The sequence below is a fragment of the Brienomyrus brachyistius genome, chromosome 16, assembly GCF_023856365.1.
Source record: "Brienomyrus brachyistius isolate T26 chromosome 16, BBRACH_0.4, whole genome shotgun sequence".
Lineage (NCBI taxonomy): Eukaryota > Metazoa > Chordata > Actinopteri > Osteoglossiformes > Mormyridae > Brienomyrus > Brienomyrus brachyistius.
Genome location: NC_064548.1, coordinates 8,246,542 through 8,272,854, shown reverse-complemented (window position 1 = coordinate 8,272,854; position 26,313 = coordinate 8,246,542). Strand labels below are relative to the sequence as shown.

Genomic DNA, 26,313 nt, shown 5'->3' with positions numbered 1-26,313 from the left:
GTGCCAATAATTCTCACCATTTCTACTGCCTGTGTGTATGGCTTCTTCAGTCTCTGCATGGCAGTGACCATGTGTGGAAGATCAAATTTTTTTTATCTCAGTTGGCCTGCATGAAAAGAAGGAAGTTCTCTAATGTTCATGCCCCTGTCCCATCTTCTGCAGGGTACGAGGGTGGCAGCCTGCTCAGAGTCCTGAGGGATATTGAGTATAGCACAGAGGTAATGTTGGACCGCTGGAACATTGACATTGTCCCCAGCAATAAGGAGGAGAAAGGTGACCCTGTCCCCTATGGCATCGTCAACAACTACTTCTCCATTGGAGTGGTGAGCATCTTACGTCTGTCGTTGGTTCTGAAAATAGACCATATTCACATACAGCACTTTGGTGTTCTCCATGTAAACTAGTCCTTCTGACCATGCTTTGTATCTTGTGTGTATTTTTCTGCATTGCAGACTTTTAAAATATTATTTAGGGCAATTAATTGGAGTGGAAAGCAGCTGTGTAAACCTTGAGTACTGTTACTCAGATACATGTTTTTGCAGAAAATACATATTATATGATGGGCTGGCCCCCCATCCCGGGTTGTTCCCTGCCTCGTGCCCATTGCTTCTGGGATAGGCTCCGGACCCAGTAGGATAAGCGGTTTGGAAAATGGATGGATGGATGGATATTCATAAATAAGTTCATGTCTGCGTACAAATATATGTTCAGTCTCAGTAACCATTCAGTAGCTAAATGCAGTAACCATTCTGAACACATTTCCACATTTGTAATGTTCAATACGTATAAGTCTGTTTCATAGTATGCAACATTACAAAGAATTTGCTGCAAATTTACAGAAGCACTGAATAGAAAGTAATAGAAAGTTAAACTGAGTCAACCCAGTGATGACATATATTGCAATGAGGGAGAGCAAAAGAAGCCTGGTTTCTCTAAAATGTCATGTTCCAGGAATCCCTCCATTTCAATTATGTTTCATGTGATCAGGACTTTTTATTATATACTAAAAAGGTCTTCATTGAAAGCATATGCATGGATTTATTACATGCCAAGCTTAAATAATATGTTTAGAAAACTATGAAATAAATAAATACAGTTAGTTCTTTCTGTTTTGCACCCATATTCCCTGGAGGGTGCTGAAGGCAACACATCTGAGTTTCACACCCATACAGTTGCACCTTCACTGGCACCACCAGTCACGCAGTGCTCTACAGGGAAGTTAGAGGCAGACACTTGCGGACCCCACACAGGTTCCACACTACAAAGCTCATTTAGGTGTTGGCAAAACTCAAAGTTATGTTACTACTGTAAGCTTGGCTTGAGCACTTTTATTGGGTGACTATAGGTCTTGATTCAGGTGACTACAGTCACAGTCACTCTCATTTGCTTCTTCCTGCTGCTAAACTCCAAGGCTCGACAAAGCGAGTCTCACATCTGCTTCACCCGAGCCAGTAACTGGGCTTTTTTCATGACTTGTCTAGTTTTATGCTGTATGTTGTTTTTTTTTCCTGGTGGTTTACACTTGTGAGGATTCTCATACCAGTCATCTAGCACACAATACATTTATTTTAACCAGCACCAAAAAGGAAAGGGCAGCTTTCTGCTCTGTCCTTTCCTCCCAGATGCCATCTCTGTACTGGATATCGTCTTGGGATCTCAGCATGTTCTGTTTTTACAAAGGCAGCCTAAACCTGAAAATACATCATTTATATTTCTATGCATTAAATTTCTATAAATAATATTCTTGCTTATGACCCTGAAGAATATTTTTAGATGAGATTGTAGGAGGTTTTAATTTTCTTTTTCATCCAAAGCTTGAGGTTGCCTTTAAATCAGTGGTTTTTAAACTCGGTCCTCAGGCCCCACTGCCCTGCTTGTTTCCCAGCTATCCCTGCCCTACACACTGCTGATTACCTGGATCAGGTGTGATCAGTCAGTCAGAAGCTGAAAGACAGCTGGGACTTGTGTGTGGGGCAGGGATAGCTGGAAAACAAGCAGGGCAGTGGGGCCCGAGGACCGAGTTTGAGAATCACTGCTTGAAATGATGCCAAATATATAAGACATTAAGTCAGTTGAGTTGCATCTTGGTGGGAGTACCCACTAGGGTCAACAAACATTCCCATAACCCTCTTGCAACTTTCACAAAGATACAGACTGGATGCTTGCTGGGGTGTTACACAGCATCCAGATGTTATACGACTGCGCCTACTTCTCACTCAGACCAAGGGCACCAGTGCCATAAACCCAAAATGCCGATACTGGGTGATGGAGATGCATGAGATTGTGTGACAGTACAATCAACAATGGCCCTTATTCACCACACCACGCTGGTGCTTTCCAGCTAGAAAGCAAAGACAGGGAGGCTGGTGAGAGGGACAATGCCCCGTCTATGGATGGTGCACATTGTGTGACTATTCTAGAGAGTTACTGGTGTCAGGAGGAGTGACACGTTGGATGGGGCAACCATTGTCACCTGAACCCCTGACACCCCATTGTACTAAAAATAATGACTTTTGTTACCATAATGTCAGCCTTTACCACAGGAAACAGCTGAACATGCGAGGTGTTAATGCTACTGCTAATGTGACGATTCTGAAATATTGACCTTGAGTGGCTTGAGTGTTTAATACATTTTCAATGTACTGTATTTTTTCACATTATGAAACGCGTCTACCTTTTTATGACAGAGACTGGGTAGCATTTCAAGCTACTATTTCTACTGGTTGGTGTCATATTGAACTCAAGCAAACCTTTTAAGTTCAGCTTTTATCTTCTTCTGATTGTGTCCCCATTACAGGCTGCAAAAGGGTAGTAAGTAGAAGCTAACTGGAACAGGAAATGCTTAGGAAGTCATGCTATACAACAGTGGTTTGTTGTCTAGCAATGGCACCCAAGCACATAAAAGAAAATGTGCTTGATGATGGATCGTTATCACAGACAGACCCTGGGCCACCAGGATCAGGGCTGGAGCGCAGAGCAGCCAAGCAGAGGTTTATGGAGTTTTCTTCATCTTCACATGTTGCATGTTGCAAGCATCATACTTTGAAACTCGGGACCTGTTACCCAGCCACGTTTCTGCAACAGCTGATGGGGGGCCCATTCACCAGGTTAAGCAGAGGCAGCACAGAGGGCAGAGCTCAGCGCTTCGTATGGGTGGGTGGGGGGGGAGCGGTTTACCACAGCTGGGCCGGGCTGTTTTTAGCCAGCGCAAGCTGACCAGCTGAAAGCGAGAGTGTTAGCACACAGACTGAAGGTCAGGGGGAGTATCAGTGGCAGGAAGTGCACAGCTGCCAGACTCGGCCCAGGTTACCGCGGCAATGAGGAGCATGCTGAGTGACACCTGGCTGGCCGTTACAAACCGGCCTGTAGAAAATTACAGAGATGAGGAGAAGCCAGTATAACAGGCGGGTTAGGGTTAGGGTTAGGCCTGTTTAATGGCGGTAGGATAGAGTTACACTTGTTGAATTCTAACAGTTGTGGGAAGTCACGTTTTTTAATGATATATTCTTACTAATACGTTGTTCTCATTGCATATAATTACGTAGGATCTGGTGTTACTCCTTAAGATGGAGAATTGAGTTTTCTTTGTAGGATAAGCTGCAGAAGCCCTCGAGAAATAACGACATAGACTCCTCTCCACTTTAGCCCGTTTTGTTGGCGTTTCATCATCCTCATAACATACACATGTTCTGGTACTTTCTGAATGCATGACACATGCATCCTGTGTGATTTTCGGCTGAAATCAATATATTCATGCATACCTGGATTTCTACCTGGGTGGCTATACTGATATCAATGGAGTGGTCCTACGTAAGATGAGGTTGTTAGCAGTTAGCTGCCAGTATGCTTTTACATTTACCTGTTGTCTAAGGTGACCTTGATCACTGACACTGGGGACCGTGTGGGGGGGGGGTGGGGGGGGGTGTATGAGAGAAGCAGATGATGACATTACAGAGACATGCTTTGATGTGACTCCGGCCACACAGTGCCAAAGTCAGACCAGCGAAGTGCTTTTATTTTTCTCCGCCCCCACCCTGGGGCACAGTGAAGGTGACATTTTCTCTACGCTTGAATGTTTTCTCCCTTCTGCTCAAAAGTTCAACAACAAAACAACCTTCACTGCAGCGGCTGTGGAAGGCGATGGTAAATGCCACGTACGGTCAGGTGACACCGTGTGGGTGAGCTTGGGGACAGCCTCAGTACGCCGGGGCTCCAGGGCATGGTTTTGGAAACCTTCGTCTGTCTGTCATCAGCCCTGAAAAGAAATCACCCTCACTGTCCTCTGTGCCACAAAATACACAGAAACATGCACAAAGCTGTCCGGCATGTTGTAAACTTACCCCAGGCTTACGTAATCACACTGGATCTCCTGTATATATGAGACTTGGTCATTGATCTTTGCAAAATAAAGCTCTTCCTAAAATGGAGTAATTACTAACTGATACTGTTACGTGTTCATTTAATTTAGCGTATTAGCTCAGCGCCACACAGTCATATTCTCAGATCACTGATTTGACTGGAAGTTCTCTGTTTTTCAAAAGTATCTTTAGATAAGCAAGAGGGGAGATTAAGTATTATCAGACTTCTCATATCATCAAATCAGACATATTTTACGTTGGGGGGCCGAGAATCTTGATCCGTCGAGGGCCACATTGTTGGTTTTCCATTACCAATAACATGCTTCATGTTGTGCTGTTTATAAATGTTTTTCATTTATAGTAAATGTCGTTATGGATGAAATACCAGTGGAGAGGCAGGTGGCTGCTGAGGGAGCATGCTAATGTTCTCCTGCACTTCATCGGCATATCACCTTCACAGCGGTAGCTGCATTATGCAAATAACTCCTCAGTGGCTATTGAATTTCCGTTTTCTGGTATTTTTATAAATCTTGTTCCTATGACAAGTTAGATTTCTTTGGTCAGTAATAGTTTTCAAGTGGTTTGTTGTTTGTGCTCTTGTGGGCTTTGTTGTTGCATTTATAACTAGCCATGTCTTTTGTAAATCCAGATCCCTGCTGAGGTAAGATCAAGGTTCCCATTGTTACATCAAGCTTGTTAATTGTCTTCATCTGATGACATTTGGATGCTGTGGAGTAGATAAGGCCGGTTCGTACCTCTCCAGGCAAGCACAACACTCGCTGTCAGGATTCCAGGAGGACGGGCTGGCTGGAGGTGGCGAAGGACGAAGCAGATAGGCGGAATGAGGGCAAACGAGGGTTTATTCGGGCTAACGGGGGTAGAGAGACGCACATTACAACAACAATGACCGACCTCAGACAGGGCAAGACGTGGACTGATATACAAAAGACAAGCCGAATATAACAGACAACAGCTGGGCACAATCAGGGAAGCACATGTGGATGATGAGGGGGCGTGGCACACACGAGGATTGGACGAACTGGGCGTGACACTCGCGTATCCACTCTATGTCTGCGTACATGGAAACGTTCATGGTTTTCTGGTCAAGCCAGATACTTTGCACATGCGCACAACGTGTTGTGTATATATATATATTAATAATAATAATATAAATCATTATTCTGATATTCCCTGCACACCTACCATAGCAATGAGGTTTGTGTCCGTTTCTCTATGGCCCAATACCAAACTATACCCTTGACACTCCACCTTCATTACCAGTCACACTCTTCAGTCGCCCTCACAACACGTTCTATGCACTTAAACCGAAGGAAATTTTAGCAAGAAAGATTTGAGACAGACTCACCCTCACCCCACCTGTTTCAGTCTTCTTGACAGGAAAGAGGAAATGTGTTATCTTGTGACGAAATGGCTCCCTCAAGGAGCTGTATTGGGGTTTCTTTAAATTGTTGATATAGGAGTTACAGTGGAAACCGTTTATAGTGATCACGTCTGTCTAGGTGAAATTCGTCAGTATAAGCGGATGATCGTTATAACCATTTTTTTTCTTTATGTCTCAAGCAGATTACCAACTAAATTACTCAAGTAATAAAAATATAAATGTAATAAGACATTTTTGCCGTTTAGTGAGGTTGCGTGCCAGAAACAGATGGGTTACCGTAAGGCAAAGTAAGCAAGTAAAAAAAAATGTAGTTTTAAATTTTCTATATATTGTCATGTATAAAAGACCCAATATTAATGGACTACGTGATTACTTTAAATGAATTTTTAGAACAGTATCTGTATAAGAATGATTCTCTCCCAGGCTTACATACAGTATAAGCTGTTGATCACTATAACTGTGATCACTATAAACTGTTTCCACTGTATTATGAAAACCAAGAAGTTTATCTGCTGTGAGAAGATGATGGTGATTTGGTCTTATCACACTGATTGAACAATCTAAAGTTTGTACACATTTTGAGTTCATTTTATGTAACACACACACACAGGTTTGTAATTTTATCCTTGTGGGGACTCTCCATTCACTTCTATGGGGAAAACTTTAATCCCAACATGACAACCTTAACCCCTATCCAGCCCTAACCTTACCCATAAGTAACTGAACAAAATACGAGACTTTTTATTTTTACTTTTTGAATTGCATTCACAGATCTTTGTGGGGACCTGAAAAATGAGCAGATTTTCATTACATTGTGCAGAACATTTTCTCCCAACAATGTAATATAAACCTAATCCACACACACACACAGTAGTCCGCCCCGTATCCGCGAATGATATGTTTCAAGACCTACCACGGATGACCAAAACCGTGGATAATGGCAAACCATCCATGGACACCATATATAACGTGATTTTCATGTACATTATAATGAATACTATCTTCAAAAATGTCATGCTTGTGAATACTAACTTTTATTATAATATGTAATTGTGTTCTTACATTTATATGACAATACATCATCCTCAGCATTTTTATCTCGCTGTTCTGTTTCCTGTGTGCAAAGTATTGTGGGATATTGAAGTGGTAGGAGAGTTGCGTGAGCCCTCATCACTGCTGATTCGCTTCAGGAGGGCATAATGGAGCAGTCCCCCTTAGTCCTTGCTGCTTTGAGACTCTCTTCAACATGGCAACGAGTCTCGGGAATGCGCAAACGAAGGCGGAGTGTGTGGGGACCTCACAGGGTTGCCAACTTTGGACAGCTGACTGGCGCGAGATGTTCAATTCGGGAAAAATCTGCAGTCACATACACACGCATTTACATTTTATTACCTTGTAAATAGTCTTTAGGGATTGCAAACTACCCCAACGCTTGTCAAAAGCATCCATGTTGGTATTTAAAGTGGACGCTAGCAAATCGATCATGCGTGGTGTGTCCAGAGCTGAGTGTACCCCACTGTGCAGACACAAATCTGCAGTGCAGCAGGCGCTCGTCCGCAGAGGTGCACGGTGTCGTTAAACGCATCACAAACGTTCAAGCAGACACATTCGATTGTACAGTACGTGTGCCGAGAAGTATGAACCAGCCTTTAGTTCTGCAGCAGTTAGCCGAGCCTTGTTTCTTTTACATCTTTCAGCCTGGTTTAGCCTTCTTCTTTCTTGGCATAATAGTGGAGACTCAGCAATTGCCTGTCTTTTGTTTTACCTTCCTGTTAGAAATTGATTACACTTAGTGGGGTAGCACTAAATCATAACTCTAAGAAATGAAGAGCTGTTCTATAAACAGCAGCAATACCCTGCAGCCATCAAGCCCCCCTACAAATGCTCTGAATATGTGCAAACTAATTGTACCAAATGTTGTCATAATCAAGTAATTAACAGTGTTGCCAAAGTCAGTCTGGACAACATCAAGGGAGCCAAACAGTGACTCTGCCTGTCTGTCCTGCTCTTTAGGATGCCTCCATTGCTCACCGGTTCCACCTGATGAGGGAGAAGCACCCAGAGAAGTTTAACAGCAGGTGAGAGGGACAAATTGGAAGCCTATTGGGCTGGTAGGGCAGGAAGAACAAGAAGAGCATGGATTATGGGGAACTTCCAGAGGATTAAGCATTCCAGCATGTTCCCTGACATGGTGTCAGACGATCCTCAGCACGAGGAATGATGCTGAACACCAAGCAGCATCCCGACAAAGCGAGCAAATCGTGGCCGACGTCATTCACCACAAGTTCTTAGAAATGAGAAATTGGTTTTTGCAAAGCGTTTCGACTGTCCAGGAACACTTTGTCTCAAAAAAGCCACAGAACTAATAATGTACAAAGCTAGGACATCTGTGTAGCCACCATGGAGGTGCCTGCAGCCTTTAGTAGTGGCCATTGAGGCATGTGCAGTCATGAATAATCTGTCTTGGGTGATGCGCTGCAATGACCCAGGCATCTGGGGCATGTGAGGAGATCTAGGGAGACAGAAACTGAGGTGGACGTCTGCGCACTAAAGTGAATGATTTGTTAGAGGTTCATTGACTGCTTAGAGGCACATGGTTAAGGTGGTTTGGGGATGTGTGGTGTTTTCAGGTTGCATCACATCATCCCTTTTATTCAGTTTTTATTCAGAATTTTGGGTTAAAGAAAGAGACATAAGGCCAGATACTGGCTCAGAAAGCTCTTTAAATTAATGCCAGGGTGTTAAAATGCAGTAATTACCCAAAATTAATTTCCTTGGAAACTCCTCTGAGGGTCATTTATTTTTAGTCTTGCTGTAGACACATTTATTCAAAGAGACTATTTTATTCCTTTGTTTGACAGCTAGTCTTCCACCCTGCATGAAGCATAATGACTGATGAACTGTACCTTCAGGAAAGATCAACACTTCAGCTTATAAGTTGGTTTGAAAAATTGAGTGCCTTATAGAGTGGATTGTATAAGCAGAGCTGTGCCAAGGCACATCTTTGTCTTGGGTGCTTGAGCCTTTGGGATTTCAATCCCGCAGCTTGGACACCCCTCCTTTGTGCCTCAGGCAGGGTGTTCCATGTCCTTGTTCCTTTTGTGTCCCAACACGCCACCTCACCCCTTCCTCCACCTCAAGGACAATGAGGCATGTGTGAGGCTTGACTCATCCAGCAGGGGTCTTCGACCACATGTGGGAACGGTTCAGGTAGCTATTACTAGCTAGGATGTTAATTATGGCTCATCTGGATGACAAAGAAGACAGTATTTAATGAGTGCCATCAGGGGCCTCGGAGGGCAGAAGATCCTTCGGGTTAAGGGGATCTGCATTTATCTCCAGCCATCAACCTGGCTGCCTTCCTGGTTGTATTATAATTGCAACAGCGAGGTATTAATCAATTAGAATCCCAGAGCAGAATTACAGTTAGGAGCTGGATTGAAAAAGCTGTTCTTATAGAGAGAATAAGGCCCTTTGGTCAAGAAAGATCCCTCTATTCTGGGAACACCTGAACCAATGAATTGCTCTGTCTGTCTTATTTGTGATCACTCTGCTGGTCTCCTGCATGTCCCTAATGCTCTTCTCCGTGTTTTCCTTTGACCTAATAGCTCTACTGTCTCATTAGCTTCTTGCCATGTTTGTACTGAATTGTGCAGCTCAGGCTCTGATGCTAATTAGCACTTTGTTACCGGTTTCTCATTGGAAGCTCAGCCTAGCTGCACTGACCACCTTGCTGGCTCCTTGACAGCTGTATGCCCGTGATGTACTGTCTGCCTCATTTGTATGTGGCTTTGGGCAAACACAACTGCAGCAAATATAAATATAAGATGCAATGTAAATGATGAATTAATATACCATCCAGTTGGACTTTGTGGGAGCACGGTTTCACTGTACAGTTTCTCTGTTTTCCATTTGCCTTATATAACATTTTTCTGTTCCCATTACTGCTTTCTCTTCGCATTGTGCTCTCTAGGTGTTCAGCAGCTGGTGAGTCACGCCGTAGTGCCTGTGCAGAGGCCCAGGCTAAGCAGAGAGATCCCTTTGTGTGAAGCACAGCACCTGGCGTGCACAGATATGCCTCGGCACCCGGCCCCTGTAACCGTGGTCCCCGCCTTTGCTGGCTTTTCACTGTGCGTTTGGGAATAGCTCCTCAGCAGGCAGGACTTAAATGTGGGGGTGGGAGTGATATGCCCTCAAGCCAAACACCCTTTATTTTACTGACGGAATTTAAGGTCTGGAGGTTGTAGAAAGAAGGAAATATTATAAATGAAATGTATTGGCACTCCAGACTTAATTAATGACCAGGTTCCATTTCTGTGTTAAGTGAATTGGTGAATGAGCGAGGAGCCGCCCCTTACTGATATTTCAGGCATAAGAATAGAGGAAATCAGCTCTAATATACATTACTTAGGTTTGCATACTGTAAATACAGGTAATCTTTTTTTTATTTATTCTGAATGGAGAAAAGGTCTAATGGAAGCATCAATTTGATCACATTGTTATAATTTGCGTATCTCTTACATATTACAGAACATAAAAATACAACCATCAAAAATGATAAAAAAAAATAAAAAATGCACCAAAAAAATGTGGGAAATGAGATTGAGAGGGTGATGCGAGATGAGACACTTGACGCTGAGATGCCACGCTGCCGTTTCCATGACCAAAGTTCTCGTACACTGTACAATACCAACTGGTGGAAGAGCAGGTCGTGAGTCGGGCTGGTCATTAAATAGATAGGCTGTTAAGTGAGGAGGGCCTGAATTTTAAAATGGCGGTGATCTCTCATGGCCTCGCTTTATACATGCCCCTCTGTACAGAGCATTCCCTCCTCCGCTCCGCCATGGTGCTGCTTTGAGAAGTGGCTCTCTCCTTTGAGCGGGCAGGGGCCGCGGCCCTGCAGGTGCACCACAGGCTCCCACCCTCTCGGCCTGCGCACGTGGGCTCGTGTTTCGTAACTCCCGCTCCGTCATGGCGCCCAGCCCGGCGTGTGTGTCAGGAAGCCAGCAAGGCCACATTGGGAACCTGCAGCGCCGTGTGAAGCCTGCAGAAAGCGGCTAAATATACACCCCACACCCCCACGCAGGGCTCCATTCCATTAAAGCGCTTTATTTAGTGGCATTGCTGCCTTTTTACCCGTATATAGTCTTTTTCCCTTCTTGCGCATAACTGCCCCCACAAGGAGGCGTCGGGGGATGGCTAGAGCTCTCTGCAGCTTTGGCACTTCCATACAAGCAGTATCCTGAATCAAATAAGGCTGAATCTCGTAATTAAATGTACAGTGTGTCAGAGCTCTTAGGTGGCCCAAAAAGACACACTTGGTCAACAAGCGAAGCGGCGAGGCAACAGCCTTTCATGAAGAGCGCCCTGCCGTGAATGCCGTACTCAGCATGAGGTCATCCTGACGACAGCATCCAGTCTGCCAATCACAGCAGATGAAGTCCCCCGTCATAACGAAGCAGCCAATCAGATTGGATCACTTATCCATTCATTACAGAATAGACACTCTCTTGCAGACACACTCATGGGTATCTGTTACAGGTTTGTTTCCTGTTGGTTTCAGCATTAAGTGGGATTTTAATAAAAGCTTTTTGAGTTTCTGCATGGTACAGACATTTTGTGGCATTTACTTCAGTAAGACGCAAGTCACGGGTTTCCGAAACACTTTTTTGTTGTTTTTTAGACGAAAATGCCAATGATCTAACGGCAAGCTTCTTCATCATACCGTATTTGGAACAAAAACTCATTTAGTCCCCATTTTATTCTGAGAAGAATACTTGTTCAATTTGCCAAAACTTAAAGAAGTCTTATTTACTTGTGAACTGGACTGACTGAGTATTGGAAATGTGCTATTCAGTTGGTCATTTAAGGGAAGTATTATGTAAAAATCTGTTGTTCATATTTGAAATGGAATAAGTATTGGAATATGTATTATGTATGAATTAATGTATTAAGATATTAATGTGCACAACCCCAGTGTGGATTATTGTATTTCAGTGGCTGTTTCTGCAGCTTTGAGTTGTTCATTGTAGGTAAGGATATTTTGTTTAACAGTCTTATTTCTCAGCAGAAATGCCTGCATGGGGAGCAGCAATTGTGTTTTGCCAGTATCATTTGCGGAGAGTCTTTACTTGCTGCACCTCGCGCCCATCACCCGCTCCAAGTCGCATTGTCATACTGTAACTATGGGCAAGCAGATGGCCTGCAACCTTCTGGCAGCTACTCAGACACCGACAGGAGCAGAAATGGAGGCCTGAAATAAACAATAGCAATAATAGTCCAATGCTGTTTATTGTATTACTGGAGGAAGCCCATGGTTAATGGAAATGTGAAAGGACATAAGGACCAGAACTGATCATTAAATGATGCCTCTGGGGACATGTGCTTAGGAGGTAATAATGTACTTAATAATGTACTTAGGCAGTAACTCTGCACTCGCACACTCACACAAACATACATACACACCAGCACTCACCAAAAAAAAAAACATACACCAAGAGATGCACAAAACTCTCATGTCAGCCTATGGATTTGTGCCACTGTACTGCAGCAGTGCACTGCTTGACCCTCGGCACCTGTCGCAGTGGTGCTGCTGTGCCAAGGATCTTAGCCTATTCCTCTGATCTCACTGTCATCCTGGAGTCCTGTAGAGTGCTTCAAGAACAACCCCAGGGTCACTACAAGAACAGCCCTGGGGTTACTGCAAGAACAAGAACAGCCTCAGGATCACTGCAAGAACAAGACCAGCCCCAGGGTCATTGGAAGAACAAGAACAGCCCCAGGGTCACTGCAGGAACAAGAATAGCCCTGGGGTTACTGCAAGAACAAGAACAGCCCCAGGGTCACTGCAAGAACAAGACCAGCCCCAGGGTCATTGGAAGAACAAGAACAGCCCCAGGGTCACTGCAGGAACAAGAACAGCCCCGCAATCACTGCAGAACAAGAACAGCCCTGGGGCCATTGGAAGAACAAGACCAGCCCTGGGGTCATTGGAAGAACAAGAACAGCCCCAGGGTCACTGCAAGAACAAGAACAGCCCTGGGGCCACTGCAAGAACAAAAACATCCTGGTGGTAACTGTAAAGAAGAACATCCCCAGAGTCACCAAATTGTCATGCCAGCTGTATGGAACCTGGAATCCCTTTGTGTTATAATGCTAATGAAAGAATTTTGAGAGAATTTCTGCCATGGGAACAGCTCAACCCCTAAATTATTGTTGTCTCTTTGGCTGATTTATTTCAGTGTTTACGAAGTCCAACCTGTCATTTTGAAAGAACTGTGGTACTTGCACCGGTGGCTATTTAATCACTTTGCATCAGTCCCTTATGTTGCCAAATTGCTCTTCCATCTTGGCTGCATATTTTGCAGTTGCAGTTGTTCATTCATCTATTGGGTTGATATCGAAGCCAGTGGGGAGAGTGCTCATCAATCCCCACACCCACTTATGTGATTATTCCCTGTGTCTACAGGATGAAGAACAAACTCTGGTATTTTGAGTTTGGCACCACAGAAACCATCTCAGCCACATGCAAGAAGCTGAATGAGAGTCTGGAGGTAGAGGTGAGTCTGGCATCCTGGGATTTCCCTCTCCAGAAAGGCTCCGTTGTTTGCTTTTCAAAGACCCTGGCATTTACAAAGAAAGCCAAAACATGACTTGTTTCTCTAGTCCATAACTGAGTAAGGTTTGTATCCTCATAGAAACAACAGCCTGTTCTGGTTTACAGGTAAAAAATTATTTTATCAAATTCTTTTTTAACAGTGTGCATATTATAATATGCAACTGCTTACCTAATTACATATTATGTGAGTGTAATTTTATTTTATAAAATGTTTTTTATTTTATTTTATTTTTATACACAATACTGTTAAGACTGTTAAGTCTTAGTCTATTCTTGGTTCCCACAAGTAGAAACTCGGTTTTATAAAAATCTGTGATTGCAATCAAAGACCTAAAAATGTCAGAAGTCTTATATTTTGTTTGGTTACTTATGGTTAAAGTTGTCATAGCTGGGATTGGGGTTTTTCCCATAGAAATGAATGGACAGTCCCCAGAAAGATGGATACAAACGTGTGTGTGTGTGTCTTCTATTAATAATGATAATAAAATGTGTTTCTTCAGTTAAATATGTGCGAAAGAATGTAAATAGGCAGTGTTGGCACTTTAGGTAATGATTTTAGGGCAGTGGGGTTAGTTTCTTTTTAAACAATCTCATATAATTTCTGTGGATTTATGAACTTTAATAGACGCACACAGCAGTAACTTATAATACATCAGAGTCTTCAATCAATTGCTGTCCTCATAGGCCTTGATTGATTCATTTATATTTCACGATTTCAATCATAATGGCCACTCTGAATGTGTAGTGAAGGCCAAGTGTAGAAGCAGCGCTTCAGCTTCAGGCTGTTAATAAGCACGGGAAACGCTGGGCCCTCGCTCTCACGCAGAATGTGCTCTTAGGATGGTTCCCTCACTATTTTTGTGGGTTTTAATGAAGGTGTCAGTCAGTCTCTGGAAAGCTACTTCTGTCTCGAGTGCCCTGTGACTCCCTCGTTTCTCTTTCTCCACTGTCCCTCCTCCCTGCTTTTCCTCTCCCCCCTCAGTGTGACGGCATCCTTCTTGACCTCAGCAGCACTTCGCTGGAGGGGATCGCAGTCCTCAACATTCCCAGCATGCACGGCGGCTCCAACCTGTGGGGTGAGACCAAGAAGAGGAGGAACTACAGCCGCATGAGCAAAAAGGTGCCAGAAAGGGCGCCGGTGAATACTGTGACTGATGCCAAAGAGCTCAAGTTCTGCGTCCAAGGTGAGCTGATTTCTGGTGGGGGGGGGGGCGGGGGTTGCTATAACGCTCCTTTTCACAATCTATGGAAACCTTTCAGATCAGACTTTTCGTCTGTGGTACATTTATTTGCAGAGTGGTCAGGTAATAAGTTTTATAAAATTGCAAATGGAAATGATCTCATTAAATTCACACTGAATGCCTAAAACACACTTCAGCAAACCTCTGAGTCCAGCAGAATTTATTACTGCACCTGGTTTGGAAGAAAAAGTATCCAGTAAGTATGTATCCAAGCTGTGCACAAAACAGTGAGAATTTTCCAGGCAGACAAAAAGCAAACAAGAATGGTGCTTTTTTTGGCTGAAGGTGGGGTTTGCCTCACGAAACGTGTTCAGCGGCTTCAGCTATAAATGGAGACATGACTCACTTAAATGCTGGAGACGCCAGTGGATCAGTTAGCTAGGATGAATAAGCTAACTGGCCCTCAAGTGCTCACACTTTCATTTTATAGCACATGTCAGGACATCGTAGCCATATTTGCCTTTTATCAGAGATGCTGCTGGATGAATATGGAGACGTAATTACCTTCAGTCCAGGTTTTAACGTTAGCTGATGGAACTGAGTTTATAAAGGCCCCTGAATGTCTGAGTGCAAGATACCTATGTCACAAACTGAGATTATAAATCATCTCAAAATAAATAACTAATTTATGAGCCTGTAATCAAGGAAATGTCACCGCACAGTAAAATCACCCATTAAGGGGTCAATCCCCTTCATTTATTTGTAATGACCATGTTGCTCTGAAGCTTATTGGCGCGTCCTAAATATTTTAGAATGGAGCCTAAATTCAAGAAGGACCAGCTCTCTAAAGGCTCCATTAATAGGCCTCAAGCCCCTAGTGGTGGCAAAAAATGCCATTAGCTTTTATTGGCATTAAAGCGAGGACAGAGGAACAGGACAAGGAGACTCTGCTAAACCCCCATCAAAAAAAAAAAAAAACCCATTTAACTTCCCAACCTTCATCAAATGGCCTCAGAAGAGGACGTCAAGATAGAGCCAGAGGCAGCCATGAGTAGGTCTACCAAAAACTGTAATGTTGACTAACTTAATGAACTGTTGCTTCTGAGCAGGCGCTTCCAAGATTTGCATCATTGCAGCTATTACCCATTAACTCTGTACGCAGCCAAATGTTTTACTGCTGCAGCTGGAGGGGAACTTTTCTCTAGAGTACAACAGTAAACAGCCTTGTGGGACCTTAGATGACAACTTTTCTGTTGCAGTTCCTGTTCTTTAACCCTCATATTACTGCCTGTCCAGGAGCCACCTAAGCCACTCTCTCCTGTCACTATTTGTCAGCTGGTGTCCCTTTAAGTGACACTTCAGTCATTCTATCTCCCATCGTTTTCCCCGATGCTCAGCAGCTTGCACTGAATTTGGTTCCCATGGAGACCTATGGGTAATGCTTAGCTAAAGAGCAACAGTAAGTGATGAAGAAGAGGGCTTTGGCTGCTTGTGTGACTCATGTATGCAGCGGTTTAACCACCATCCAGGCAGACCTACATTATCAGCATCTTGCCGTCTCTTGTGCCCCTATCTTCCCTAAAACACGCCTTCACGTTCACACTGCCATCTGTCTTCCCTAAAACACGCCTTCACATTCACACTGCCATCTATCTTCCCTAACACGCTCCCTCACATTCACACTGCCATCTGTCTTCCCTAACACGCTCCCTCACATTCACACTGCCATCTGTCTTCCCTAACACGCTCCCTCACATTCACACTGCCATCTATATTCCCTAACACGCTCCCTCACATTCACACTGCCATCTGTCTTCCCTAACACGCTCCCTCACATTCACACTGCCATCTATATTCCCTAACACACTCCCTCACATTCACACTGCCATCTATCTTCCCTAACATGCTCCCTCACATTCACACTGCCATCTATCTTCCCTAACACACTCCCTCACGTTCACACTGCCATCTATCTTCCCTAAAACACGCCTTCACATTCACACTGCCATCTATATTCCCTAACACACTCCCTCACATTCACACTGCCATCTATATTCCCTAACACACTCCCTCACATTCACACTGCCATCTATCTTCCCTAACACGCTCCCTCACATTCACACTGCCATCTATCTTCCCTAACACACTCCCTCACATTCACACTGCCATCTATATTCCCTAACACGCTCCCTCACATTCACACTGCCATCTATATTCCCTAACACGCTCCCTCACATTCACACTGCCATCTATATTCCCTAACACGCTCCCTCACATTCACACTGCCATCTATATTCCCTAACACGCTCCCTCACATTCACACTGCCATCTATCTTCCCTAACATCGCTCCCTCACATTCACACTGCCATCTATCTTCCCTAACACACTCCCTCACATTCACACTGCCATCTATCTTCCCTAACACACTCCCTCACATTCACACTGCCATCTGTCTTCCCTAACACACTCCCTCACATTCACATTGCCATCTGTCTTCCCTAACACGCTCCCTCACATTCACACTGCCATCTATATTCCCTAACACGCTCCCTCACGTTCATACTGCCATCTGTCTTCCCTAACACACTCCCTCATGTTCACACTGCCATCTATCTTCCCTAACACGCTCCCTCACATTCACACTGCCATCTGTCTTCCCTAACACGCTCCCTCACATTCACACTGCCATCTGTCTTCCCTAACACGCTCCCTCACATTCACACTGCCATCTGTCTTCCCTAACACACTCCCTCACGTTCACACTGCCATCTGTCTTCCCTAACACACTCCCTCACATTCACACTGCCATCTATATTCCCTAACACGTTCCCTCACATTCACACTGCCATCTGTCTTCCCTAACACGCTCCCTCACATTCACACTGCCATCTGTCTTCTCTAACACGCTCCCTCACATTCACACTGCCATCTATATTCCCTAACACGCTCCCTCACATTCACACTGCCATCTATATTCCCTAACACGCTCCCTCACATTCACACTGCCATCTGTCTTCCCTAACACGCTCCCTCACATTCACACTGCCATCTGTCTTCTCTAACACGCTCCCTCACATTCACACTGCCATCTATATTCCCTAACACGCTCCCTCACATTCACACTGCCATCTGTCTTCCCTAACACGCTCCCTCACATTCACACTGCCATCTATCTTCCCTAACACGCTCCCTCACATTCACACTGCCATCTATCTTCCCTAACACACTCCCTCACGTTCACACTGCCATCTATCTTCCCTAACACACTCCCTCACATTCACACTGCCATCTATCTTCCCTAACACACTCCCTCACATTCACACTGCCATCTGTCTTCCCTAACACACTCCCTCACATTCACATTGCCATCTGTCTTCCCTAACACGCTCCCTCACATTCACACTGCCATCTATATTCCCTAACACGCTCCCTCACATTCACACTGCCATCTATATTCCCTAACACGCTCCCTCACATTCACATTGCCATCTGTCTTCCCTAACACGCTCCCTCACATTCACACTGCCATCTATATTCCCTAACACGCTCCCTCACATTCACACTGCCATCTGTCTTCCCTAACACACTCCCTCACATTCACACTGCCATCTGTCTTCCCTAACACACTCCCTCACATTCACACTGCCATCTGTCTTCCCTAACACACTCCCTCACATTCACACTGCCATCTATATTCCCTAACACGCTCCCTCACATTCACACTGCCATCTGTCTTCCCTAACACGCTCCCTCACGTTCACACTGCCATCTGTCTTCCATAACATTCTCCCTCACATTTGCACCATCACTTTGCTCCATCGTCCTGATCATCCTGATCATCCTTTTCCCAGCCGGCCTGTTGGCTGGATGACTGCCTTGTTACCCCTGTCAAATGCAGGGGAGGGTCCAGCCTGAAAAGGACATTCTGTTCGTTCGCATTACTATTTATATCTCATGAGCACAGTGGTGGCTTCTCTAGAACACCCCCTCACACCCCCTCAGGATGTCATAGATTCCTACCTACCTGCCCCCCATCTTCTACATTTTACAAATTCACTTATAAAGTAAATCTCTTTTCACTGTATATTCCAAAGACTGAGGTTAATTAAATTATAATTAACAATTAATATGTAACCTTTAGCGAGATATTTTTTAAAAGAGAGAAAATGTATTCCAACAAGGACAGTAAGAAGCATTAAATGTATAAATTCTGGGCAGAATTTACCATAAGATGCTTTTTTTTTGCTTATAATAAAACTTTTCTCTTTTTAATCTTCTTTATGATATTCTTTCTGCATTACTTGTGGCATATGACCACGCAGGAATTTCTCAGATAGCATGCTTATTTGTAACTTTTGTGGTAAATTTGCAACTAAGTTGTAACTGTCTTTTAGTGCATGGAGATGGAGTGAATCCACAGTCATGTCTGTCTGGCATACAGTGATTGTTATTCAATTAAAGCAGAGTGCTAAGCCATTTCATAAACTTGAGTGCTAATTTTAAAACAGTGCCATTTGTGGTTATGAATGTTTAGATGCAGGTGTGTTTTCACATTATATAATATATTTCCTTTAAATATTCAGCCATAGCAGTTGGTGAATGTTAGCACCTTAAGTAAAGAAACACAGTACAATAGTTACTTTTCCAGTAAGCAAAACTGCCAGAAAGCCTTTGGGGAAAAAGAAATGTATATTATAAAACATAAATGCATATTTATATACTCGGTTTGATAATAACATTCCCAAATAAGTTTGTAGTGAAATCAGCATAATACAATACATGTGTTTAAATGTTAATACAGGTTACATATCTCATAAAATATATAAAAATGGTGCTATTTATTGTTGGGAAAGTTATGTCATGAATTTGTCCCGTAGGATTTAACCTTTGGAAGTCTAGCTTCTCCCTGTAATTCTGTTCGGAAACAGATCATTAAATCGAGTAGCTCTGGTTTCAGGGGCAGAGATAGCGAGAACATGAGAGGGTGCGACCGCGTCGAGCAGCTGCAAGACCAGCCTTATTTAGCCCCATGTAAACTGTCAGTCACTGATACTCCTGCTGCAGCAATAAGATCTTAATTCTGTCACTGCTAACACGTTCCAGAAAGTCCCTGTAACTATAGCTTAACACATCATTCAACTATTTATTATTTTCTTCCTCTTATAAAAAAAAAGTGTTTTGAAACCCTGGCCCCATAGTTGCCTCTGAAGGGGCAGCGGATATGAACATGTAACCCGATGTCCCAAGATGAGACCCTTGAGCGATATCAGTGCGTCGCTCTATTACGGTCATCCGGCTGTGTCAGTTCGTGAAACTGTAAGTTGCTTTGGGGAAAAGTATCAGCTGGACGATGAAACATACTGACAAAAGATGCCTGAAGATGCAGACAGAAATGATTGAACTTTCTGTAAAGAATATTCTTACTCATGCTTGTGAAATACGTAAACTGTCCTCCAACAACAGACCTGCATAACCACATCAAGTGAAGTCAAGTAGGTTTTTATTGTCATTTCAACCATACACACGGAGCAGGACAAAACAGAGCAACATCATAAGTGCAGACAGGATACAACATACAGTGCAATAGCACATGTACAATTAGGGCTCTAATCAACAAGTTATATGGTACATTCACAAAAGATAAGCAATGTTACAGGGAAAAAATGTGTTCAAGGTGAAATAATTTTTGCTGCCTTCAAACATTTTCTTAGCAAAGTCTGATTTTATCCCTTGTTATGAGAATTTAAAAATGTTTCCCACACAATTTCGAAGTCAATGTCATCTCAAGTATATTGTTCCCATCAGTGGGATCTTAAGTGCTCAGATTTAAATAGATGGGTTTTTTTGTGATTGAAATGGGAACTGAAGGCACCCTGAGATTATCTGGGAAAGAGACCAGGACACGCAGCAAACTGTTTCAGTCACACTCATCATTTTTATAAGATGATGAAGCTCTTTTTGGGGCAGATTTGCTCTTTTAAGTGTCACTAGCTGGCTTATCGGAGGCTCGGCTGAGAGGGACTCGGGAGGTGGCTGTGTCAGTCCCATCGCCTCGTGTTTTGTTCTCCGGCCAACAGGGGCCGCCCACGCGGCTCCACCGGGGAGCTCTGTCCGGTTCCTCTAGACCATCTGCCACTGCTCTGATCACACTGTGACAGCTAGGCTCTACCAGAGGAGGTGTGGAGGCAGAACATGTCTCAGTGCACACTGTCCTCACAACAGCACACTCACTGTCCACTTATTACTTTAATACCCCTAACCATAAGCAAAGTACATATGTTACAGCTTTATAGTATTTACAGCTGAATTGACAGAACCCTCAAGAGTCGTTTGCGCCCCTGTGGTCAGTTTTGCCTGCATATCTGCCCCCTACTGGCCTGTATGTCCGTGTGAAACCTGCTCACCTCTTCGCTGAGGTGTGTATGGGTGCTGCAGCAACATCAAGGGCCCAAGTAACAAGAAGAGAAGGATGAACGACGCTTCGTTATGAAGCTGTAGGGAGGAGGGCAGTGTTCAATACATGGCTGACTCATCGGTAGTGATGACGTGGAACCTCCCCAGCACACACGCACACTACAGAGGAAACAGTACTCAGGCAGACAGGTGCAGGTTTAATGCTGGCCCTGCTATTTCAGCATGGGAACATTGTGCTTTGAGCCCACGTTTCCCACACGCACACAGCCTCTCTTATCTTTTAGCATCTTTATTTTATCTGCAAGCCACTTATTATTCGGACTCCTCCTTACCTGTTTCAGAAGCCAGATTCCTTCTGTTTTGAGGTGGGTGAGGTGCTCCTGCTGCCCGGTTGGTTACCCGCAGTATGGCCACAGGGGGCGCCGTTCTCCCGCAGCCTGTGTCCGTGCCAGAGAGCACCCTGGCAGGATTATGTAACGGGCAGTTTGCAGGTTATTTTTAGCGCAGCTTTGTGGAGGCAAACTGTGAGGAGACAAACAGCACGGGGTAGAGACACGGAGGAGCGGACGGCTTCGTCACGGCTCAGCTGCCGCTGGGCCTCGTAAACAATAGAAGGGAGGCCTATTTTTATGCTGCCTGCAGGTGGGGAGGAGGGAGTGACAGCGAAGAAGATGGCAGTGTGTGGACATGTGCGAGTCTGGCCATCAGACCCCTTCGTTGCAAACACCAGACAGACACCAGAAATCCTCATGATTCGAGTTTTTCTGTACATATTCTCAGGTAGAATCACTTGGCAAGCAGAGGTGCAGTCTTGGTGATGGGTTATGAATAAGCTTTTGGGTGTTTGCCAGTGCAGAAGGGTAAGTGCCAGCACTGCTTCTCGCCATGTGGGTCACATGTTCTGTCGTTTATCATCATTGGCCAGGGACACTCGGTCACGCCAGGTTGCCATAGCCACAGGCCCCAGGGCTCTCGTTCCAGACTAACTTCACCAGCTCCGTGTGTTCCTTCAAGCACAGGTTTGCAAGACCTGGAGGGGGGAGGGAGGTGAATTAAAATGTAACATTTGCTGGGAGGAATTTTGTCGGTAAATCTGAGATACCATCCGTGTGTGGACATTCCTGTGGTGGCAGACCAGGGCTGTTAGCTGAAACGCCTTCATGTGGGACGTCCCCAGAGTGTGTGTCCATCTCCAGCTGGTCTGCCTGACGCTTACCGAATGTCACATGACTCTGATTGCATCACATGTTGCGCAAGTTGAGGGTTTTTAAAAACACTGTTTATCTGGGGACTTGGCTATGACTGTAAATGAGGTCACGTGATCTATTACTCCGTCAGAAATGATCGAGTCTTCATGTTCACTTGGCCTGCTTAAAATCATGAGAAAATGTTCCCATCCAGTAGGAGGCGGTCTCATGGCAGCCCCCAATTTGTAAGAAGCAGTCAGAGGTGCGGGGGCATGCAGATTTAGGAGGGGGGTGAAATGTCCTTTCTGGGGGCCCCCTGTTGCCCAAAAGCACAGCTCTTTTTTAACCCTGGTTAAACCCCTTTGAACAGGGGTGCTGCCCTTTGTATTATACGTCTGTTTGTGGTTTTGATGGATCTGTTTTCTCTCTCTCTCTGCAGATCTGAGTGACCACCTGCTGGAAGTGGTGGGGCTGGAGGGGGCGATCGAGATGGGCCAGATCTACACAGGGCTGAAGAGCGCCGGCCGCAGGCTGGCTCAGTGCTCCAGCGTCGTCATCAGGTCAGGGTGGCTGCTGGGACGGTACCTCCCCCTATAAGCAGGAGGACCATGGGAAAATGGTAGCATTTTCCACTCAGGATTTTGCGAGTAATGGCAGAATGGAAAATATGTAAGATAGTGTAAATGTATAGAGATTGGTCTGGCTGTTGGACATGGAGGTCTGTCAAGTGGGTTGAAATATGTTTGGTCTGATCATTAGTTTGGATGTTTTTGTAACTTTTGCAGGGTTACACTCCATTAAGCATCATTTAAAGCACATTTTCCTCTCATATTTCTCAGCTACGGGCCAAACCCAAACGCAGGGTGGTTTTCCTGCTGGCCCTCTCCCCACTTTCTCCCTGGTTCCTTAAGCCAGTGTGATGCTGACTGGGGGGGGGGTTCCTTTACCCTGGTGCCCTGTGTGTCTGGCTGAGGAGCCCGTCTCTCAGATACTGTATGTCCTTCCAGGACGTCCCGCCTGATGCCCATGCAGATCGACGGTGAGCCATGGATGCAGCCCCCCTGTACGGTAAGATGCATCCCCCACCCTCCCAAACCCATGTTCGCTACATCATCCTTTCCTCCCAGCCCACGCTCTAACAGCACAGTTAATTATAACACTGTCAGCACACCGTGCCTAGAGGCTGACTGATTATGTCATTACAGAGAAGAAATATACAGTGGAATACATTTACATGCATCAGAAGCTCAACAATCACTTCTATATATAGTATCCTCCTGCAAATAATGCATAATTAAAATGCATGTCTGCATTCAGCATTTGTTAGTTTTCTCTGCTCTCTTTGTTTGGCAATATGAACAGCATCCAGTCCAAAAGGTTTCAGGATGAGGTGTTAATGGATCTGACAGTCACAAGCTCATACCTTAAAATAAAGCAATCTTGGATGAAGTCCAGTGTTTCTGCATCATTCTAAGCAGTGAATATAAGGGGGCGGTCAAGTCAGCTAGCACATCCTCTTCATTTGAGTATCTGCGAGGTATTTACAAGTCAAAACACATGTAGAAAACAGACAGACAGTTTGAAGCAGTTCTTTCCCATTACTCAGCCTTTGCGATTTTTTTACTTTTTGCCTGGCTCCTCATCAGAATATTGACTGGATTGTTCCATAGGAATGAATGGACAGAATGGCAGAGAAGCTCACTTCAAGCTGTCCGCCTTGCTGTCTTTGCTCCTCAGATACAGATCACGCACAGGAACCAAGTGCCGATGCTGTTGGGGCCCCCGCAGAAGACCCCCTTCTTCTTCTTCAGGAGGCGTAACAGAAGTCGAGACTAGCGGAAGAACTGCCAAGGGCAGCCCTGCCTAACAGGCCCAGAGAATGATCGCTGCAGGCCCGTACTGCAGGGTACTTGGATTTTGCCAGGCTCAGCTGCCCAGGCATGGAAAGACTGAGGATTGTATAAGTGACACAGAGATATACTATAGACAACCCCTCCAGCAATGTTTCCTGTAAACCGCCCTGAGAGGTGTGCCTCTCACACCCTGACCCTAACCACCATTCTCCAAAACTCCCTGCGTATTTGCGAGCTCAAATCCCTTCGACCACTTATGAAGCAGTTTCTCTTCTCAGCTACCCCTGCCTACTGGTTCCCACATTCGCTAGGCAACATATCATGCCCTTCAGATCCACAATCATTACCCAGGGTTGGTTTATAAATAAATTGTGCCATTGCCATATTTAACCAGATGGGCGAGCCATCTAATGGTGGCAGTATGCATAGTGGTAACAAAGTGGTTTCCCCTCTTTGTATCCTTTGTGTTGCTTATGAAAGCAACATACATGTACGTATATCAGTGTTTCTCCAACTAATCCTCGGGGACCCTTAGGCAGGGAGCTGGGGGGGAGCAAAAATGAGGACTGTCTGGCAGGGGGCTGGGAGGGAACAAAAGCAGGGACCATCTGGGGGTTCCCAAGCCATCGGGTTGGGAAACACTGACATATATCAACATGTATGTTAAGAGCTAAGATTTGTCTAATGAGACAAGTGAGTGTGGTTTGAAGGGTACCATAAATAATAGATGATAGGATACAAAACGTCCACTTTAGTCATCCTTTACAGCTCCAGAACCATCCAAAGCTCATCTATAATGGAGGATTTCTTTGTAGGATAGTGGGCAGATGGGAATATGGGCAAGGAAACAGGCCGCAGGATCAGTATGTGCTGGCAGAAATCATACCCCTTGTTGCCTTGCTTCACCAGATGGGGCGCTGCTGAGAATATTTTTTTTTTATCTAAAAATGAATGGATGTGATCAAGATGGAGCGGGTGGTCACACATATTCCCCAGGTGCAGTTATTGCATTTGAGCATGACCCCAGAACACGACACTGGCCCTCTGATGATGTTTCCTTCACCAAGCTAGGGCGAGCGTAGCCCCCTTTCCTGCAGGAGGGAGGCTCCCGCTGTCCATGGACATCCCTCGATTTCTCCTGGACAATGTGGACCCAGCTTTAGGGCAGTGGTGGGGACTCACCGCTGGTCACCTGAGCCAGCAATGCACAGTGCAAACACTCATCACTGGACCATGTGGACACAGAGCTTTAGGGCAGCAGTGAGAATTTGTCACTGACCACCTGAGCCAGCAACGCACAGTGCAAACACTCATTACTGGTGCTCCAGTACCACAGAGAGAGGTTCACAGAAGTGTCCCATGGGCCTCACTTCAGAGCAACCAGTACTGCAAAAGGCAGCTGTCCGGAGGTAGCAGAGAGGAATACTCAGTGTACCTGTTTGATTGTGGATACTTAGTGTACCTCTCTGATTGGGGGATACTCGGTGTAACCTCTCTGATTGGGGATACTCATTGTACCTCTCTAATTGGGGGATACTCGGTGTACCTCTCTGATTGGGGGATACTCAGTGAAACCTGTCTGATTGGGGGATACTCAGTGTACCTCTCTGATTGGGGGATACTCAGTGAAACCTGTCTGATTGGGGGATACTCAGTGTACCTCTCTGATTGGGGGATACTGTGTTAAACTTGTCTGATTGGGGGACATTCAGTGTAACCTTTCTGATTGGGGGTTATTGGGTGTACCCTGTCTGATTGGGGGATACTCAGTGTACCTCTCTGATTGGGGGATACTCAATGTAACCTCTCTGATTGGGGGATACTCAGTGAAACCTGTCTGATTGGGGATTATTCAGCGTACCCTCTCTGATTGGGGGATACTCAGTGTACCTCTCTGATTGGGGGATACTCAATGTACCCTCTCTGATTGGGGGTTATTGGGTGTACCCTGTCTGATTGGGGGATACTCAGTGTACCTCTCTGATTGGGGGATACTCAATGTAACCTCTCTGATTGGGGGATACTCGGTGAAACCTGTCTGATTGGGGATTATTCAGCGTACCCTCTCTGATTGGGGGATACTCAGTGAAACCTGTCTGATTGGGGGTTATTCAGTGTACCCTCTCTGATTGGGGGATACTCGGTGTAATCTCTCTGATTGGGGGATACTCAGTGTAATCTTTCTGATTGGAGGTTATTGAGTGTACTCTGTCTGATTGAGGGATACTCAGTGTACCTCTCTGATTGGAGGATACTCAGTGTAACCTCTCTGATTGGGGGATACTCAGTGTACCTCTCT

The 26,313-nt window shown here is 44.9% G+C and overlaps 1 protein-coding gene across 3 annotated transcripts in view; it reads left to right on the top strand.

The window, feature by feature from the left end:
- Positions 1–25,945, top strand: part of LOC125710042 (diacylglycerol kinase beta-like) — a 65,787-nt gene extending 39,842 nt beyond the window's left edge. For all 3 annotated transcript variants that reach the window (XM_048979205.1, XM_048979204.1, XM_048979206.1), the window contains 7 exons: positions 163–323; positions 7,774–7,838; positions 13,229–13,319; positions 14,361–14,562; positions 22,601–22,721; positions 23,169–23,229; positions 23,899–25,945. In XM_048979205.1, the coding sequence (XP_048835162.1) occupies positions 163–323; positions 7,774–7,838; positions 13,229–13,319; positions 14,361–14,562; positions 22,601–22,721; positions 23,169–23,229; positions 23,899–23,997 (800 nt within the window). In that variant the 3' untranslated portion in view covers positions 23,998–25,945. The remainder of the gene's footprint in view (positions 1–162; positions 324–7,773; positions 7,839–13,228; positions 13,320–14,360; positions 14,563–22,600; positions 22,722–23,168; positions 23,230–23,898) is intronic.
- The last annotated feature ends 368 nt before the right edge of the window (positions 25,946–26,313 follow it).